This window comes from Brugia malayi, assembly GCF_000002995.4.
Source record: "Brugia malayi strain FR3 genome assembly, contig: Bm_v4_ChrX_scaffold_001, whole genome shotgun sequence".
NCBI lineage: Eukaryota > Metazoa > Nematoda > Chromadorea > Rhabditida > Onchocercidae > Brugia > Brugia malayi.
The window spans coordinates 14284135-14304848 of NW_025062479.1; the positions used below are offsets into that span (position 1 = coordinate 14284135).

The 20714-nt window shown below is 29.5% G+C and overlaps 5 protein-coding genes across 7 annotated transcripts; all 5 read right to left on the reverse strand.

Moving 5' to 3' along the window:
• Positions 1–270: 270 nt before the first annotated feature.
• On the reverse strand, positions 271–2777 carry Bma-rrbs-1 (Ribosome biogenesis regulatory protein, putative; the record flags this gene model as incomplete). The annotated part of the gene is made up of 8 exons (XM_043074829.1): positions 271–424; positions 707–837; positions 972–1079; positions 1411–1577; positions 1863–1944; positions 2082–2222; positions 2377–2488; positions 2656–2777. The coding sequence occupies 8 exons, from the start codon at positions 2775–2777 to the stop codon at positions 271–273; spliced, it is 1017 nt and encodes a 338-aa protein (XP_042930763.1).
• A 924-nt stretch (positions 2778–3701) lies between these two features.
• Bma-rsa-1 lies at positions 3702–6713 on the reverse strand (the record flags this gene model as incomplete). 2 transcript variants are annotated; one of them, XM_001902308.1, is made up of 10 exons in its annotated part: positions 3702–3819; positions 3929–4134; positions 4313–4400; positions 4494–4619; positions 4982–5208; positions 5616–5678; positions 5800–6009; positions 6162–6242; positions 6396–6536; positions 6648–6713. In XM_001902308.1, 10 exons carry the CDS (start codon positions 6711–6713, stop codon positions 3702–3704), a joined length of 1326 nt encoding a protein of 441 aa, XP_001902343.1. The 2 variants fall into 2 exon arrangements, with proteins under 2 accessions (XP_001902343.1, XP_042930764.1); XM_043074830.1 differs by lacking the exon at positions 6648–6713 and having other exon boundaries at positions 6396–6443.
• Positions 6714–7691: 978 nt separating this feature from the next.
• Positions 7692–12276, reverse strand: Bma-cku-80 (the record flags this gene model as incomplete). Of its 2 annotated transcripts, none has more annotated exons than XM_043074831.1 (14): positions 7692–7761; positions 7987–8082; positions 8301–8492; positions 8652–8712; positions 9058–9145; positions 9250–9390; positions 9465–9527; positions 9832–9944; positions 10249–10375; positions 10456–10630; positions 10761–10940; positions 11043–11211; positions 11531–11711; positions 12115–12276. In XM_043074831.1, the coding sequence occupies 14 exons, from the start codon at positions 12274–12276 to the stop codon at positions 7692–7694; spliced, it is 1818 nt and encodes a 605-aa protein (XP_042930765.1). The 2 variants fall into 2 exon arrangements, with proteins under 2 accessions (XP_042930765.1, XP_001902342.2); XM_001902307.2 differs by having other exon boundaries at positions 8307–8492; positions 11043–11232.
• Positions 12277–12879: 603 nt separating this feature from the next.
• On the reverse strand, positions 12880–16319 carry Bm7240 (methionyl-tRNA synthetase, putative; the record flags this gene model as incomplete). The annotated part of the gene is made up of 12 exons (XM_001902306.2): positions 12880–13011; positions 13120–13247; positions 13453–13641; positions 13782–13893; positions 14002–14101; positions 14253–14368; positions 14575–14705; positions 15014–15119; positions 15354–15473; positions 15655–15813; positions 16015–16145; positions 16262–16319. The coding sequence occupies 12 exons, from the start codon at positions 16317–16319 to the stop codon at positions 12880–12882; spliced, it is 1482 nt and encodes a 493-aa protein (XP_001902341.2).
• A 627-nt stretch (positions 16320–16946) lies between these two features.
• On the reverse strand, positions 16947–19016 carry Bm4666 (regulatory protein, putative; the record flags this gene model as incomplete). The annotated part of the gene is made up of 6 exons (XM_043074832.1): positions 16947–17213; positions 17574–17673; positions 17794–17957; positions 18077–18204; positions 18474–18621; positions 18975–19016. The coding sequence occupies 6 exons, from the start codon at positions 19014–19016 to the stop codon at positions 16947–16949; spliced, it is 849 nt and encodes a 282-aa protein (XP_042930766.1).
• Between the last annotated feature and the right edge of the window lie 1698 nt (positions 19017–20714).

The window sequence follows — 20714 nt, forward strand, 5'->3', positions numbered from 1 at the left end:
CTCGATATGAATTAAAGATTGAACACTATTCATTTGCTGTTTGTTAGTGGTAAAAAAGTTTTTAATGTCATTTGTCACTTTCCTTGATATAAGGGAATATAAGATAGCATGTGGTTCAGCTAATGTTAATCAAGTCAAATTATCATAAATGTGTACTTTATTTCATAATAAAATCATATCATAACTAAAATAGAATTTTTTTTCCAACAAATTGATAGAAAACAACAAGAATTAATATGTGAACAGAAAAAAAAATCATTGAAAATGGGATCATTTTCCACCACGACCTTTCTTTTGCTTTCCCATTTTCATGCTATTCCCGCGTGTTTTTTTCATCTTTTTCAATTTATTTTGGAAATGCTGCTGCCGATGAATAGATGATTTTGATCGCTTCGGTTTCTTACTTTGGTTTTTGTCCACATTTCTTAAATACATTCAATTCAAATGCTGGAGCCGCCGTTATTTTACATTTCTATGACAACAATCGATAGTCTAGTCATCAAATGGATTATTTCATATATTTACTGGACTATTTTCATAGGTTATTTCAGTGAACCTAAAGTATGGTTATGCATCTCTATTATCATCATTAGATGATTTACACTATACTGAATGATCAAAGCTCATAGTATCAAGATTCGCATAATCACTGATGGAACATTTTGATTTTCAATCACTTCTAAAGAATTTTTAAATTGCTACTTACTGTTGCTGATTGCCTTGCTGACTGGCTGTCAAACGCGTTTCGTTCAAATCACTTTTTTTGGAAGACAATCTATCCAAAATTTGCAACTGCTTTTTTTGTTCACCAGAAACACCCACCTCATTCGGTTCATACTGCAAAATAATCGTTGGCAAAAAATCCACGTCACTTCAGTTTTCATAAAAAAGTGTCCTACTATCATTTCGTTCATTCTATTTCTTTTTCTATTGGAAAATATGAAACTGCACTATAACAAGTTAAAAGTTACCTTGTGATGTTTACCTGTCTTCAGCAATTTCTTTTCATTTTTAATTGCTGGTTGAAATGCACCACATGATGCAGTAGAATATCGCGCTCGATTTATCTGATTTACTAGCTGTAAAAATGAGAGGAAAAGTTTTTAACTTTTTACTACAACAAAAATAGTAATACTTCCAGCAGAGGAAAATGTTTGGTAAAGGACAATATAACTTGAAATGTTTGGTCGACTGTTTTTATCATATTTATAATTAGTTATATCTTCCAGATATAACCCTATATTATATTTAAGCATTAAACTCTTTTTGAAGAAATATCATGATAACCTCATCATAATAATAGAAAGATATGTTCAAAGCTGATATGCACGGAATCATTTAAAATGTGCATCTTTTTTCTTGAACTTGAGATATCAATTTGGATAATGAAAATAATTTGCGTAATCCAACCTCATGTCTATCCCGATTATTTAAATCAACGGCAATACCAAGAGGAGTTGCGTTTGCTGATGAAATTCCTTTTAAGCGTGCGATGTTGCGTAAACGCTGCATTTCATTTTTGTGCACTTTTTCTTTCTTGGCTTTTTGTCGTTCATCAAAATAATCAATCATAGGATCTAAACTTTATGCTCAAAATTATATAAATTAAGAGATATTATAAAAAGATCCACAAAAATTCAAATTACTATTCGTTCGTCCATCCATGTTAACACTGAATTGAACCTTCGAACTCTGGGATTTTTTATATGACATGACTTCCTTGATATTCCAACATCACATAGTTCATTCTATCAATTTCAGATTATAAAAGAGAAAACAGTTTGCTTTATTTACTGCAACAGCTAAAAGTTAATTATTAATTCCCAGTACCGCAAGAATCATTTTTTAAAAAATGGTGCTACCTTTGTTATCTGGTATTTCGATTAGCCATTCTTTAGCATTATTATTTTTAACACTTTTATATCCATACCTCGCTCTCCACTCCTTAAAAAAACTAGACTTTCGTTATCCAAACTATATTATAGATATAGGAATAAGACAATTTTATTAAGTTAGGTAATGTATTTTATTCCAATTTCAGGTCGTTATTTACAAAAAAACCTAACTAATTAAGCTCCAACCTGAGTTTGTTCATCAAAAACTTTTCGATCTTTCTTTTTTTTTCGTATTCCTTTCTGTTGCGCATACTGTTCCCATTTCGTTTGCTGACGTTCAGATGGTAACGGTTTTTCTCGAGGAAGTCGAAACAATGTTGCTGGTAACTGCAAAGTAAGAAATTAAATCTGATAGTGTATTTATAAAATATTTTCAAGTTTTACCGGTTTTCAATATTGAAATTAATCAACAACACTTGAAATTCGTATAATTTGGATCAATAAAAGATTCATGGGTAAGTAAGTATAATTAAAAGCATACTTTTGCACAGAGAGCTTCATCAATCCGTTTTCTCTCCAACTCCCATATTTTATTAAACAAGAATTGCGCATTATCTCGTACTCTTGCTGATAGTTCATTCTCGCTTAGCTTGCTATAAAAATTATTACAGTTCAAATAAAAAGACTTGTTATGCTTATCAGAGCCCAATATCAGCACATAGTTTAAAATGTGTTCTAACACTGAACAAGCAAACGTAAACCATAAACGAAAAATACAAAAAGAGGTAGTCACTTGAAATAATGAGACAGAAAACCTTACTTTGTTGAACCTTCGTCTATTACAGGATCATTATCAATGATAAGCAAATTACCAACATCAACAAATGGATCTATAATTTTATCCACTTCTGTTGGTAATGATATAAATCCTTTTTCTTCCATTCTAGTAAGCAAACTCTGAAGCATTAAAGCATAGATGATAAATATAGATTATAATAAATACTATCAAACAAATAAAGCACAATCAATGTGGAAACTTCTTACTGCTTTTAAACAAATCTGACTGCTACTATTATTACTATATTCATAATATTAAGTAAGCGATATTAAATAAGCAAAAATTGCATAGGGAAACTGACGAAACCCAAGAAAAAAATAACACAGCAATTGAATTTTTATTTTATATTAATGAAAAAAAAAAAACAATGTATAAGAACGAAGAAAAATAATGTACAAAAATACATCAAATGTATAAAATCGAAGAATATTCTGGAGATACTTAATGGATGAGAGAAGAGAAATGAAATTAAATGGAATTGTTTTTCAGTATTGAATATAATGTTGAGAGATATAACAACATTATGATAATATAAAAAGCACGAAAAAACAATAATTGATTAATATGAAAGCATATTTCAATGAATAATATATCTTTATTGAGTTAAACATACCTTCAAAATATATCAGTGATATCAAACAGAGGACAGCATCGTCAATCTATTCAAAATAACTACTGGTATATCATTAAAAACTTTCAAAAATATTTTCATTATAAGAAAATGTTCAATAAATATACTAGTTTACTGGAAAATCAAAGACAGTGATTATATCAGGAATATCTGTCACCTTTGGTCAATATATGAATTTCATAATAAGAATAAAAAATCATGAATAGAAATTGCTGTTGTAGATGATCTACAGTTAAGACATAAAATGAACATTTCCATCATAAAGTTATATTCAATAACGACTTCCGGTATAATAGCTAATATTTTATATCGCTGTTCATATTTCATCTCATTATCAGCAAGAAGCACAGTTAAGTTACTAATTAAGTAAAATATATGCACTATACACCGAAAAAAATCATTCTTCATAAATAACATCTTCACGATTTTCATATTCAAGAAAAGCATCAAGATCAGTTAACATACCTACCACAGTATCACCTTTGCCTGATGAAATTAGTTCTTTTAATGTTATCCTGAAACTTCGAAAGTCAAAACTTCATTTTACGTAAATAATATGTTGAATAAATTAAAGATTATGTAAATCACTAATTAAATCAAAAAGGAAATATTTTTGTGCCGTACCCATCAGTGTTTTTTGAATGACACATATCGAATATCTCATTTTTGATATCCTCGAATGAAGGTACTTTCTGCGAATTATCATCCGAGAGGCAATCTTCTAGCATTTTCGCAAGATCGCGATAGAAAAAATTTAAATCCGAAGCAGTTAATAAATTATCACCATCAACATCCAACACTCGAAAGTAATAACTCAATGAGGAACGATCCTAAATTTTCCACATTAAAAATAGATAAATAAACAATTGAATAAAGAAATAAGCTGATTATGAGAAAAAAAATGCATTAAAATAACAAAAATAGCAGCATATCAACCTTATTATTAAAGACGCCCAAAATTAATATTTTTAATATTATTAAAGATGCCCAAAATACACGTAAACTTACTGACTTATGTTCCATTGCAAATATAAGGTCACAAAATCCTCTCAAGTCAAGTTCATCATTATCATATGTTTGCTGAACTTCAAAAACTCTAAAAAAACACGAATTTTGATACAAACTTTCAAGTCAGATTCCAAGAAATAATGTTACTCAGAAAATTTTAACGAAAAAAAAACTGAAAAACCTCTGCATAAAAGAGTTAGTAACACGTTGAAAATCAGTCATTTCTGAAAAACTCAAAAGTCCATTGCCATCTGTATCAAGCTGCTCATACATATCTTTTATTCTTAAACAGTTCCGTTTCGAAAACCTGCAAATCAAGAGAAAAAAGAAAAAAAGGAGAAGGCAAACATTATATGAAAAGCATATTTGTATAACAAGCTTCTGTACTCCAGAATTTGTTAGTGCAAATATAGCTTAAGTAATATCCTTTTTTGATTTATCAATAGATTTTTTGCTTAGCCGTACATACTCTGTTCGTATTTGCTATCTTGTTATCATTAAAAAAAAAAAAAAAAAAAAGTAAAAAAAAAAAAAGCAACTATTGAATTCACTAATAACATTATGCTTAACTCATTCGAAATTGAATTTCGTTTTCCCTTTTTTTGTAACAAATTTGAAGTATATGAATTATAAGCTGACATAATATATAAAATTAATATGAAAACAAACCAATTCAATGTACTAATTTGTGATGCTTCTTGTTCATTTTCTGCAGCTATATTATCATCACTGTTATTAACACCTGTTGATTCATTTAAGGCCTCAAATTCTTCTAATAATCGACTAGCTACAATATCAACTGTGCGAATTTTTTTTTGCTGCATCGTATCGAGTAAAAAGAAAATTTTTTGTGTAGCCATACATAAATAATAATCCAATAGCATTGGTTCTTCATCCTAAGAAAAGAAGAAGGAATGAAAAATATATATATATGCTCGACCAATGCGTCAATTAAACAACATTTAATTAAAAATTGAAAATATGAAACTCTTCTACTAATATATACATAGCTATATCAGCAATATACTACAATACTATATATTAAAAATTGAAAATATGAAACTCTTCTACTAATATATACATAGCTATATCAGCAATATACTACAATACTATATATTAAAAATTGAAAATATGAAACTCTTCTACTAATATATACATAGCTATATCAGCAATATACTACAATACTATATAATTTTTTACCAAAAGTCTGATTTTTTATTTCCGATTAGGTAGCAGTCTCTGCATTGTGAAAGGTATAATATTAACCGTTGAATTGAGAATTTCTTATTGTAATATGACTTACATTTAAATTTGCAAGAGAAGGTATTTGAGGTAGCACTTCCATCATTAAAAAATCTCGTAAATCCTAGAAAAATAATTTGAAAAAAAGATTCAAATAAGTATAAACAGTGAATTGTATCTGCAAGAGTTCGAAATTACACTTTGAAATATATTCATTTTAATCAATAACAAAAGAAAATGATCACCATTACTGATAGATACCCTTTGCCCGCAGAATCATAATAGTGTAAATGGATCAATCTGGTTAATTTCTCTTTTTTAGTCACCAAATAATTGATAATAAAATCAACAGCTACATATCCTTCATCTTTAGTGTTGCTAATTTGAAGTAAATCCATAAATGTTTCCGCAGACAAAAAATTTTGTAAAGCATTCGAAGCGATATTTACTGCACGCTGGAGAAAATATTAGTATTAATTGAAGAAACGCTCAATACATTACTCAAAACATTTATTTTAAAATGATAAGCTGGATTAAATTTATTTCGATATAAATTTTGCAAAAAAAAAAAAAAAAAAAAAATTGGAGAACATTTATAGTTACTAACTTTATATTTGTAGTAATCAACAAGTCTGCCATCATCACTTCTTGAAAGAATTGCACTTTTCCGCAAGTTACTACAAAACAACTGAAACAAATTTCATAATTTGGGAGAAAATTTATTGAAGTTGTAATGAAATATGGAAACAATTCTATTGGAAATGAACAAGTAAGAAATCAACAAATAAAAAAAATGTCAACAAAAATAATTTTTACTTAAAAAACCGTAACATAAACACACCTCAATATCTTCATCACTTGGTAATGATTCTAGTTTATGCTTCCACATGCGACGACGAGCTTCCAGACGTAGCTTTAGTCGCAAATTTTGTTTATTCGGAGAATTGACATGACCATTTGATCCACATATCAGCAGTTTGCCCTGAAATTATATTAAACAGTGAAGAAATTAGAAATCTAATAATGACTTATATTTTGAAAATAAGTTCTATGCGAAATAAAGACTAGTGTAATTAGAAAATAAATCAATGACCTCATCAGATAATTTTAAGTAATCGATTTCTTTGGGTTGCAAATCTAATCTTTCAACCAAATTCATCGCATCGCCTGAATTATACTTGATTTCATTAACATTAATCTGTCACTTTAAATTCCATAGCACAATTCTATCTATTAACGCTTATGTTCATTAATATAATTCTAGTTATTCAATCAAAACATAAACAGTACAATTTAACACTTAATATGATAGAATAAATGTAAATATAATAAAGAATGAGAAACCATCATTTTTTACATGGAAATCAAAAAAACTAACAAAACTAATCAACAAAAAAAAAAAAAAAAAAATTGTTTGTTGTACTCAATATAGTAATTTTCTATTCAAATAATACAATTTTTAAATATCCAAATATTCAAACTACGATTGAAGATTTGGTTAAATAATTTTGATGCACAATAATCAATCGGTAAAGAAAACGTCGTAAGTAAAACATCAATACTAGATTAACAATTTTACTATAAAATGAACTTGAAACATTTACAGGACCAACTTTTATTTTACCTGATGAAAAGACTACAGTATACTAACTCTCAGTGGGATATATTAAAATAAAGTTCATTACAATGGAGAGAACAAAAATTTTTTCACAAGTAAGATAAGAAATTAACAACTAATAAAGTGAGAAATCCATATGAAGCAAATACATATAATACAAATATCCATAAGATAAACTAGCAGGTTTCATTAACCTTGACAAACTAGCAAAACCTCTAATGAAAGTATAAAATGGTTGAATTATATTTGTGTCTAATTTATATAAGATATGTGGAGATGTTCTCAATATTTTTCTTTTTTCTGGATTTAATTATAAGAAAGAAAGACAAAACTGATGGAATATTAAATCTCGGAACACCTGGTGCTTGAGCTTTCACTAGTTTTATTCGATAGGAAGTACTACATTTATGTTAAGCGAATTTTTGAATAAATGTGAAATACTTGAGGTATTCTGGAAAGCTAAACATAGCATAGAACAGAATAAAAACCATATAACTAATGCCACTGTAAATCATATAATCACACATCCATTTCATCGGTTTTTATAAATTTGCTACTTTCTGGTAGCACACTATTATCTATTCTTATTCTGAAAAAATTAAGTGATTATAATAAATATCAAAAGAAAAACTGAATAAAATTAAAAATTGTTAGAATAAAAATAAAGACTGAAATAATTAAGAACCCAAGAGACCATTTGAGCAACAATTAATATATCAAATCTTATATTTGCTGCTCATCAAGAAATAATAATTAACTGGTACTTAACTGACGAATGATAAAACATGCACTAATTACAATAACAAACACTAACACGGGTAATATTTCTTCCTTGCCTTCTTTTACGTGTTGTTTTTTGCTTGGTGATTCAATTGTTGGAAAGTTAGCTTTCAGATAATTCAATGATTCACTGCAGAGAACTATTATATTCAACGATATATAATGGTAATGATGAGCAATTAGCATTTCAATCAGGTATATTACTTCAGTTGTTAATTTATTATACTTTCATAGTTAAGTATGCAACAAAATCTTCCTTCTTCCTTCTGCATATTTTACCCATCCACCAGAGTACAAAAATTACAGTGACTAATATTAACGTATTAATTAATATATAAAAAATTTAACATCAACTTTGCACGCTTCAGTAGAAAAGCATTCGGCTCAAGCAAACCACCCAGTAATTTATCGTCGAAAGCAGGCAATGGTATATTTGGATGTAATGCACGATACTTCATAGCATTGCAAACATTTTGCAATTTTGGATTGGGTACATCACGCGGACGTAGAGATTCCTCAAATTGTCCTGTTTCCGAATTACTAAATTTTATTGATTTCATTGATTGATTAAGAGAAGTTGATAACATATAAATTTCTTTAAAATTTTTTTTTTTTTTGGCATTCAAGTTGCAATTTTTGAATTTCTTATACTCTGGTAAAAAAATTTTCATGGTAAAAACTCGACAAAATTGAACTCACAAATGAGCCTTAGTGAGATCCATTGCTTCGACAAGTGCATGCATTGCCTTAAGGTCATCGCCTGAAAAGAAAGATACACATCAGTAATTTGTTTAGATAAAAAAATTGAAATTCTCCATTTAAATCTGCAAAATGTCACATAGCAAAATAGAACGAGTACTATGAATGCCAAAGTGATCGTCTAATGTAATATAAAAATCTTTACAGAAACTATTGTTGTAAAATTCAATTACGAAGCAATAATTTGTTCAGTTTTGGGACAGTCCTTTTCTTGAAAAACTTCTAAAAAAAATTTATGAAATATGAAAACTTTCACAAAGACAGCAAAAATGAGCATACAACCGCTATTTCTCACAAATATTAAACAGAGAAAAGTACAACTGCAAAAAGAAAAACACAACCGCACTTTTTGGTTCAGTTGTAGGACTATTCAGCTGCGGAAAATCAAGTCCACGAAAATCTTCATAAAATGGCAATTTAATGCCCACAAACATCTAAAAAACGATATTAATCAACATATACTAAGCAAACTATGCAAGCAATGATATATTGTTATTTTTAACTATCATTAATAAAATAAATATTTCTTAAAGCATACATCGACTCCTCTCTTACTCCTTCTTGGAAATAGACCCATGATTCGAGGATGTGATGCAGCACTATAAACATATCGAGTTAAAGCAACACTATCTTCAGCGATCATCGCATTTACAAGTGCTGATATAGCAATGCATGCACTCTAAAATATTCGCTTAAATTTACAAAAAAGAAAGTAGAAATTCACTAATCGTTGCTAAAACCATAAGTAATTACCCTATCGAGAGCTGGTGGAATAAAATAACAAGCGCCACCATCCATCATATAATGTTCCAATATCTGAACTAAAAATTACATTAACCAAGCATTAATTACATCAAAACATATAGCTGGAAATATAATTCCTTTCATCCTTGAATTTCATTATAAATATATCATAAAAATTTGTTCAAAAAATTTAAAGCAAGTACCAAGAAATATATTAAGACACGTCAAATATACTAAGGAAGAAATAAATTACTTTGGCAGACCATTTGACAATATTCCAAGCAGGGCAAGTCATTTTCATTAGTAATGTCATTCCACAAAGCACTAAAATCACCACTAAATAAACTGGCTAAAAAAAGTTATCTCTTTCGTTTACTTGAGATCTCTTCGCAAATTGTATGAGCTTCAAACAACGATTTTCCGGTTTCCACCCATATTCTTTTTGATCTTCTTCATTGTAAGGAACAATTGTTGTTCCAAATTTATATCCTAGAATCAAAACACGCTCCAATAACTTAAAACTACTTTAAAAAAGAAAAATAAATGCAATAATTTAAGTTTCAGCCAATATGTTACTATCCACTAATGTAAGCGGCTTACGACAAAATATTTTAAATATAAAGATAATCATCGTGATTTTAAAGCAAGTATGAAATCTTTGCGAATGTACAAAACTATTAGTACAAAAAAAGATTCTCAAAAACAAAATACTTTTAAAACTATTTAAAAATGACTATGAAATCCCATATTACATATTTATATAGTTCCTTATATAAAAAAACTATAACAGAACCTTTTATAGTTTGTTCTTTAGATATTTTTGAACTAGATCCCTGAGATAAGTTACTATCAGCACTGCCATCGCCATCGTCAACTTTCTCATCTTTTACACATTTTTCATATACTGTTTTACGTTTCAGCTATAAAAAACTAATAATGACGATATTCACATTGCACAGTACAGTCAAAAAAACTCAAACGTGACAGATAAGAGAATAACCTGAACATCGGTTATCGATGCATACTTCTGTGTAGCAAGTTTGAAATTAGCTGGCTGAATCTTTTTATACATTTGTAAAGGCAATTTGAAATCAATCCCCAGTTCCAGATAAAATTTTTGACCACGAACTTTCACTTTTCGAGGCACAAAGCGTTGCAGCACTGGTAAAGCTTCACTAAATTAATTATAAATTATAATTATACGAAAAAGATAGAAAGCAACTTTTTTTTTTTTTTTTCAAACTTAAAACTTGTTTATCAGCAGGAATCAAAAATAAAACTAATATCAATTAAAAAAAAACTCACGCAAAAGAATAAATGACACCATCAGTTTGTGTCAAAATATCTGTCAATATACGTTCAGCTGGTTCCATTTTGAACGACTGCGTTGTATTAGACAGTTTTGATTCTTCTAGTTCTATGGCTGATTCTTCAGTTGAAATGATCTCGTCCTTAGGTTTGCTTAACTTTCCAAATGATGGACCTCTAGAATTAATTCAAAATTTTATCCTTAAAGTGAGATATATACATAAAACTTTTTTTAAGTTACGTTTTTAATTTGATGTACAAAAGCCTAAGAAATCTTACACAACATTAAAATTGATTTCAAGTGCTTTCATGCCATTTATAATTGTTTCTATGCATTCTTCATCCATATTTCCATCAAAACCACCAAGATTTGTTACCAGAAGAATATTTCGTACAGTAATATTACTTTCCGGATAGTTTTCCAGATGATTTCGCATATAATCTAGCGCTGCAATTAGCGCAGATAGGACTGAAAATAGATAAGGAAAGGAATATGAATTTCTACAGATTTTTACTACCTAGAAATAGAAGAAAACGAGGAGAAACAAAAACTGAAACGTGAAAAACGTAAAAAGACAGTGAGAAAATGCACAATTCCTACGGAACCAATGAGTCACACTCTGATGAAAGTGACAAAGCAATAACACTGACTAAGTAACACCTCCTTCTATTATTTTTTTCGGTGCATGATACAAAGCTTGGAATTATTAACCAAAAGGTAACTCAACCTATGTATATCTCTTCATAATAATACAAATTAAACTTACAGTCACCATTAGTTGATTTACTCGGTTTAATTTCTTTATCAATAAACCGCAACCAATCAATTTTAGCTTGTTGCATCTCTTCCACATAAAAAAAGATATTTTCATCGGTTGTAATTGGATTTTGTGTTACTTCTGAGCCGAAAAGCATCAGTGTAAATTTATCAACTGACTCGGTAAATATCTTAAAAACATAATTTCATAACTTCTTTTGAATTATGGAAGCACACGAATAATAGAAAATGAATCAAGTCCTCCTATCCTATTAAGAAACAGAACTCATAAACAAACATTAAAATTATAATTCAAATCTGCTGAATTCGATCTGCAAATTTCTATCTATTTAGTCCATTCAGATGTAATACCATGATGATGTCAGATCTATGAAGATAAGTGGAAAAATTAAAATTTAGCACACTCAAAAAGCATATCAATGCAGAATGAACTATACTACGAACTATATAACTTGTCACCTGCAGAAATTTTTAGCAAATAAAACTAATATTTACAACCAAGAAAAAGCACCTATGGACAGATACTGAAATAACAAAAATATTTCATTTCTATTAACACTTAATGCAACATACCTTTCTTGTTATGATCCATTCTACGGTATCCTTTGCTAATTGCATGTCTGTGGTTGCAACCCCTTCTCTACTCATATTTGCTCCAACATCAATCAAAATTACAGTACATTCATGCGGTGGAGCCTTTTTGGCTCGTTTTTTCGGATGATCCTCATTTGACATTATTCTGAAGCTTTTGATTTAAATTGAAGCAACTAATAAAACATATTAATAGTCTTTAAAAAAATATGCATAAAATTGTCTGTCAGGAAGATATTGGAAAGAAATAACATAAGCAATGTAAAGAACTTCAAAATTGGGCACACCAAAAGGAAATAAGCAAGCTTTTACTAATCGATTAAATTTAGAATCAAAATTATAATCGTATAAACATCATGAAAGCTTTTCAGTCCAACTAAATTTCCTTGGCCGTACAAACAATTCGGTTCATAAATGGACCACTACAATCACCCAGTGGTCTTGCAAAGTATCTCGAGTCTGTCATAAGCTTAACGTTATCCAAACCTCGTTCGCTTTCTTTTATCCCTAATCTAAAGAAGATAATTTAAAAACAAATGTGAAAAGTTGAATAACAAACTCAAAATAAGGCATAATGCATTTCGAGATGTAAAAGTAATAAGAAACACTAAAAAAAATTGAGCGTATTTGAAACTATATTTAAAAAAAAAAATGCTACAACTTAGCTACATCACGACAATCAATCCGATAAGCTAGTAAAAATGAAAATTATAACATCAAGTGAAGAATATATGTCGATTAAAAATTCTAAACAAAGAAATAAATAAGAAAGACAACTAGCCTATTTAGCAGATGATCAGCATAATGAGGTACCACTGGCTGTAGCAAAATACCACAAATTCGTAACACTTCATAACAGATGTATAGCAATGAAGATACCTGATCAATGAAGTAGTAATTTCAATGGATCACTAGATTTATCTTTAATTAAAAAAAAAAATAGCTCTAACGAGCAATAGGTTTAGATATATGAAACTATAAAGCAACCTTTCTAACGTCCAATTCCTTCCATGGTTCATAGAACTGAAAAAAACCATTTGTTTGCCGCATAACATCCATAAGAAGTTCAAGAGCTTTGTATATCATTAATTCATCAAACTGTTCCTCATATACTTCTATAATATTGCTTCTTATATCCACTTATATTCAGTGAGTTCCCCAATATGTAAAAAAAAAAAATATGCGTATTGATTTCTCAATAACATATAATAGTCAACAAATCCATTTTTAGTTATTCACTAATTATTTATAAAATAGTATATACAGCTAGTGTTATTACTATGATAAGAAAGTGGAAAAAAAAAAAACCTTCAGATATACCTGTCAAACAGTTGATTGACTCTATTAGTGGTTCACCTAATTCCAACAAATTACGGAACGAATCCGAATGGAATGCAGGATATGTTTGAGAAGGGTTGAGTTTTCCAATCGTTGAACGTTGCAGTAAATTTCCAACATTGTTTATGAGATCCGTATTGACAACATTAACAGCTTTCAACATCGTGAAATCTGTGATATATGAACACAAACACTTGCATTACTTATCGATTCTAAGGACTTACAGAAACAACAAAAATATTAGACAAAATGAAAAAAGCAAGATGCGAAATTTTTTTCAGATTAAATCTTTAAAATAAAGAGAAACTGACTCGCATCATTTTGTGGAGTTCCCTGTCGAAGCAAAAAATACCTTAATCCTTCTTCGGATAATGATTTAGAAGCAGTAAATGGATCAACCACATTTCCAATACTTTTTGACATCTAAAACAGTACCTCAAGAAAAAAAAAAAAAAAATGAATAAATGTGACATTAACTGTCAGAAGAACATGCTCAATATTTTGCGATCAGAACATATAAAACAAAGGAACCTTAACTCCATCAACAAGCCAGTGACTGTGAACAAATATCCGCTTCGGAAGAGGCAAATCGAGTGCAAGCAAAAATGCCGGCCAAATAACGGCATGAAACCTTTTTTATAAATTAATATTCAGGAAAAAAAAATGCCACATAAATAGTTCCTTCAATTTAAAAATCAAAGAAATTGAACTCAAAAGCGATAAAAAGTAATACTTTTCATCTCAAATTATATTACTGGAATAAAAACCAGTTAAATTATTACTTTAAAATATCTTTGCCAACGATTTGACATGTTGGAGGCCATATTGAGCTCTTCTTGTTAGAAAAAACACCACTTACTGTTAAATAATTCACTAGTGCATCGAACCAAACATATATCTAAATAAATTATAAAATTCCAACATATAAATGTATGGAAGTACGGTAATCAACTAAATTCAATATTTCCAAAATGAAAAGAATATAAGAAAAAATACTTATAAGTTATACAGTGTGATAATACTACAAAACAAAAGTGACAGAACTACCTTTTATTTTCAATAGAAACTTCAATACAAATGGTAATTCAGTAACTCAAAACTCACCGTTTGACTTTCATCATTTGGTACTGCAATACCCCAAGTGACTCGCTTCCTATCTCTCGATAGCGAAAGATCTCTTTCCACGCTTGCATGCTGAAGTGCTTCCGGAAAATAAACTTTCGGACGTATGACATCTGAAAACTACAGATTATAGCAAAACGTGCTGAACAGTTAAAGTAGAAAAGCTCTTAATGACTTATAGTTCTCTATTAAATTTAAATAACAACCCTTCAAGCTCATCAGTTGATATCTGTTTGAAAAGATGTGCCACATATCAACAAATTACATGATCAAACGGACAGTACCCATTAATTTTACAGAAATAATTACCGCTTGCAAAAAAGCTTATGAAAGGCAACAGAAAAGCAGTGAAAATTAAGTTACGTAAACATCATCTTAAAAAAGATAATTACTCTACAGTGATGATAACTTTTAAACTTACCGCAATTACTAAGCCAGTTTCGTACTGCGCCAAGATATTTGAACAAAGGAAATATATAATTTTCTTCCTGCACCCATTCGACAACAGAACCCGTGCTTTTACTTACCTGAAACATTTCCATCAAAAACAGAAACTAAATTTTATATCTGTAAGAGGTAGATAAAAGCTAACCGTAACAAAAACGGAATCAAAACAATACTGAATTGTTGGCCAATCCATTCATCACTCACAGCTACCTCATTTTTAGTACTCACTAGGCAAAGCAATATCATGGCTGATTTCAATCCGAAAAAAAAAAAAAAAAAAAAAAAAAAAACGAAACAAAAATAAAAAACCAAACTGCAGAAGTCTGTCCATCCAATTTTTCCACTTCATCATTAGCATAGAAGCACTCATCAACGGTTGAATACCAACCTTCATGTTTACCTCGTTGTATCAGTCCTCGTTTATCCAATTCTTTCTATATTTAGCATAACTTTTTCACTCCATAAAAAAAGTTCGGATTGAACTAGACTAAAAATAGTTTGTCTCCTACTTTTTCCCGTTATAACTTGATTCACTTCTGAAGCACTTACACTTATTAATAATCATTTGTGATAAAACACCAGATGGAAACATGTCGAAGAAAATTAAATTATTACCCAAACATGCTTAACAACTTCTTTATGTCGTGTTTCAGTGGTTCGAATAAAGTCATTCGGCTGTATGCCAAAAGCACGAAATAAATCTTTGAATTTGTCGCTAATATCATCACAATAACGTTGTGGATCACAACCAGCTGTAGTGGCAGTCTGCTGGATCTGAAAACATGATTAACAGAATTCACTATTGGATGAAGAATCCAGTCACTAATGTAGTAATAAAAGACTGGAAATTTACTCTCAGTAGATCAGAAAGCTATAAAAGAGAAAAAAAAATTTTTTTTTTACATGGTTAATATAAAACACACTGCCACTATTTCATCTTTTAATCATACTGAATTGAATCTATTTCAAATTTACCTTTAAACCATGTTCATCAGTTCCTGTTGTAAATAACGAATTATTCAAATCAACATCACCACCTTTTAGCAGTTTCCAACGATTCGAAACATCTGCTAACAGCGCAGTATAAAGATGGCCAATGTGTGGGGCTGCAAATTTATGAAAATTAAGCACTAATAAAGAGATCCAAATTAAGTAATTCCATTGCATAATTAGTAAAAAAGAAAAGTACCAAAATCTAAAAGAAGCAATGAAAATAACTAACGTCCATTGGCGTAAAATATTGGGGTAGTTATGAAGTGTTTCAGTCTTACTGAAGTCATCGAAATGCCTTCGATGACACATAAAATTTTGACCCTACCAATCATTAAGTTCAAATATCTGAAATCATAATAAAAGGAAGCGATAAGAATAAGTTTAGTCTTACTTCTACTGCGTTCTATGACAGCCACCGATTCATCTATTTTATCACCAGAGGTATTGAGGAACTTCAATAATTTACAGCAAAAAAGATTAGCCTACCTGTTAAGGTGAAAACACGAAAAAAGATATAGTAAAAGGTGTGATGAAGCGCAAAGAAAAAGTCAGATTTCTAAAGTATTAAGTTTTATTAGTAGAACTGCATCTATTAATGTTATAATACAATGTATTTGTAATATGCAAAGAAATTACAATGTAAGCTTATGTCAAAATAAAAGAAATGAATACTCTAAATTCCAGCAGCTCATTTTTCTATAAATGCCAGCGAAAGAAAAATATTCAGTAGCCATGACACAAACTAAACAACAAAAACTGGTGTAGAAAAGAAAAAATTTAGAAATGGCAAAAGCAGGAGTGCAAATGAAGTTAACTATCCCGCACATCTTAAGAGGAACTAAAATTTCTATAAAACGTTTGCTTTCTAAAGAAATTGCTAAAAATTCTTTAACATAGCAGGGTTTCTATATGATTTAAAGCTTAGAACTGGTTATGTGATTAGGTTTACTTTCTTCTAACAATCTTACATCATCGTAGGTTTCATCATGCAAAAAACCTTGTTCGATTTCCACTAGGGAATGACCTTCATCGATACCACGCTCAATAATGTATTCCTTCATTAGCTTATTTTTGAGGTAAGCAGCGACTTTATCCGGATTTCGTAGTTCTTTGATTTCTAGTGGTTTCTTGGCAAATATCAACTGATATTCTTTGCTTGTCATTCCCTTGATATACTCCATCTGTAATAAGCAGTTATTTAATGCGTTAATTATTATAGAATATTTTTTGTGATTAGTTTTGTTTTGACTAAGACGAGTTTGACATGAAGATCAAACTTTTCCGAATATTTCATACTTGAAACTAGTAATGATAAGAAACTGTCGAAGTCTCAATATGCCAACGTCAACTTGGTAAAGTGAAATTAAGATCCAGTGTATGTACTGACTATCCAAACCTTAATAATTCTGCATATAATCAAAAATCCATCCTTGCGTATCTTTCTTTTAAAAAAAGAATTTTTTTCTTCCAATTCAATGAGCCTATTATAAAAGACAACTCTGAAATCCAAAATTTAGCCAATTTTCTCCGGCAAATCTTACTCTAATATCCTCAAATCCAGCGGGTTCCAGTTCGAAAATATACCGAATTGGATCAAATTGTCGTCGCCTAATTAACTTTCCTTTTTCCAGCAATTCAAGCCTTAAATTAAACGACGACTGCATTATCTTCTTCATGAATAATAAAAACTGGACAGCTAATTTAATTGAAAACTTTCATGATATCATTCCTTACAAGTATAAAAAGATATTAAAAACAAACTTTTTCAAATCCATGCCACATAAGAAGATACCACCGGGTTTCAGCACCCTAATTATCTCAGTTAGTGTTGCTGGCAAATCAGATGCCCAAAAGTATGGTGAATGAACATGAAATATTTTGTCGAAAAAATCATTGTTGAATGGCAAAAGTTTTGCATCGGACACCTAATTAAAGCAAAGAAAAATAAATGTTCTCATGGATAAAGTACACTGTAGCAAATACCAAATGAAAATAGAATAGTAAAAAATCATTCTGAGGAAAAATTACTTGCTTCATTAAAAACAATCCGTTTATCTTCCAATGCATTCTTAGGAAAACGTCCTCGAACCGCTCCAAATAATGATGTCCATCTATCTACAGTGTATATTGTTCCTTTGCCTTCTTTCACACGCTTGTAAGAGCGCAAAACACCTGAGATTACCTGATGAAATTGAAATACTTTGAAATTCATTAACAGAATTGGTAAATATTACAAATCCTCATAAAGAATCTTTTATATTCTAGTGACTTACACGCAGTAGTGAAAATGATGCAAAAAATGAGTTAATAACACAAAAATACACGGAAATATTTTTACTAGCTATGAAAAATGAATGAAAGAAATTTTCTTTTTCATCTTCGAAAAAGACGGAAGAAAAATTCAATAGGCTGAGTGTCATTTTAATTATGCTGAAACAAACCATCGCCAAACCCAATTCCAAGCTCTAGGACTTCATCATTAGGTGATATATTCAATGCGTCAACAACAGCATTCAATAGGAAAGGTGATTTCCAAGCCAATAATCCTGACATGTATAATCCATCAGCTGCGTCATTCGGAGTTGTTAACTGTGAAAAAATAATAATATCACTAAAGTAATGACTGAATATTGTTCATATATTTTATTATATAGCTCTGTTTTGATAATCTCAGTGAGCGAAGTTTCTAGACTAAATATACTTTATAGTGGAGTAATCGAATAATTGATATATATATATTCACATTATATATCTGTAAATGGTTTCACAGAGCATGCTATTATATGCCGAAGTAATACTACTTTCACTATTCATAATCTAACATCATTTAAATACAGACTAATCTGACTGTAAGATGTTACAAAGGTGATATCTAATGCAAGGTAGAAAGTAAAAATTAACTCCAACGTCCTATAACATACTGTATGTACAATTCATTTTACCTTGTGACGGAAAAGTCGAATAATTTTTGTAATGGACGGCATAGTTGTAATAATTTACTTCATATTTATTCTTGAATCTGCAAAATTCTTTCCCAATAAGTGAATAAAAGTGCGAATGTTGAAAAATGACTAATAAGAATAATGAAATCAAGAAAACTTAAAATCTCCAATTAATTGCATACGATTCACAAAACTAGGTTATTCTCAATTAATTCATTCAGTTTAATATTGTGTAATATGGAATAATAGAACTAGCTATTCGAATACAACGCATATCATCGACCCTTCCGTAATGAAAGTAGAACTAAATAAATAAATGTTGCAAAAAATATGTCCCTGTTTTATTTTTATTGGAAATTTATTGAAATCTAAAAACGGAAATACAATAACACATACATAATTAACTACATAATTAATAAAGAAGTACGTATAACTTCTCAATCACAAAAATGTGTGTTCATAATTAGCAAAAACGCTGATGTTTATATGCATGCAACGGTTTCCACTTATTATAACAAACAAAAGAAATAACTCAATGTTTTATCTATAAAACCTTTCGCATCATTATATATGTGTTAAATACTTGCTAAGTCACACGTAGTAACACTTTTAACTGTAACGTACGCATCAAAATCCTTTCCTTCCCTCTTTCACTGGTACTGTCTCTTCCTCTCTCAGAAGTCTTTATCATTCTTTGCTATCTACTCCATTTCAATGCTATTTCTATCTCATTTCTTCTCTCTCCCTCCCTCTCGTAATATTTTGATTTGAAATAATTCAAAATTTCTTAATTTGAAATTTTTTCACAGTGATACCTCATTATCCTTATCTTTTTCACTATTAATTTATTAAAATATTTCACCCTCAATCTTCAACCATAATATTTTTCCCATTCTATCATTTCTCATCGTACTCTCTCATTTCTGTACTCTTTTCTAAATGAATCAAATTATTGTTGCGAATAAATCTTTACATTCGGTAGCAATAGCCTTTGATGTTATTAGTCACGAGCTTTTTGACGTTGGGTTGTGCTAACTTTTCATTTTCTGGGGAACTTTTATTGCTAGGAATAATCAAAATTAAAACTGAGAATTCTAAACTATTTAACATTTATTATATTGGAAAATTGTCTGTTAATGTATTTTCATATTTTCATTCTAATTTAGTTAGTTTATGTGAGGTGAATAAATTTGAAAGTGATGATTTTTGAAATTGAAATAAGTAATCATTAATAAAATTATGGTTTAAGATTGATTGTTTTTTTTTATCTTTGATCAACTTTTTTCCTTATATATTTTGAGGTGTTAAAAGTCATTGCTAGTTATCTTTTTTTTACTGGATATTTTGATGTATTTTGTGTATGCAATAGCAAACAGTTCTCTCTTCACTTTTTCAGATTAAAATTTAAATTTAATTAAAACGAGTTTAATTATACGCTAGGGAAGGTATTTGCAAATGATCGTCGGTTATTGTAATAATACACTTCTTGGCCTCCACATCACTGGTCATGAAATATTAGCACTAACTAACTTAGTAATTAAGTGGTATGTTTTCTCTGTCTCACCTTTTAATTTTTTTTTTTTTTTAAATTATATTTGCATTGTTAATTCTTTCGTAGTTATTGCTGCGTACATGTTTCGTGTTTGTATGGTCCGGCTTGTTTTGTCCATTAATATGAAGTATTTCAGGATGGATAAGATTTTGCAGGTGCTTTAATAACAGTGAAAAATGTCAGTTGGA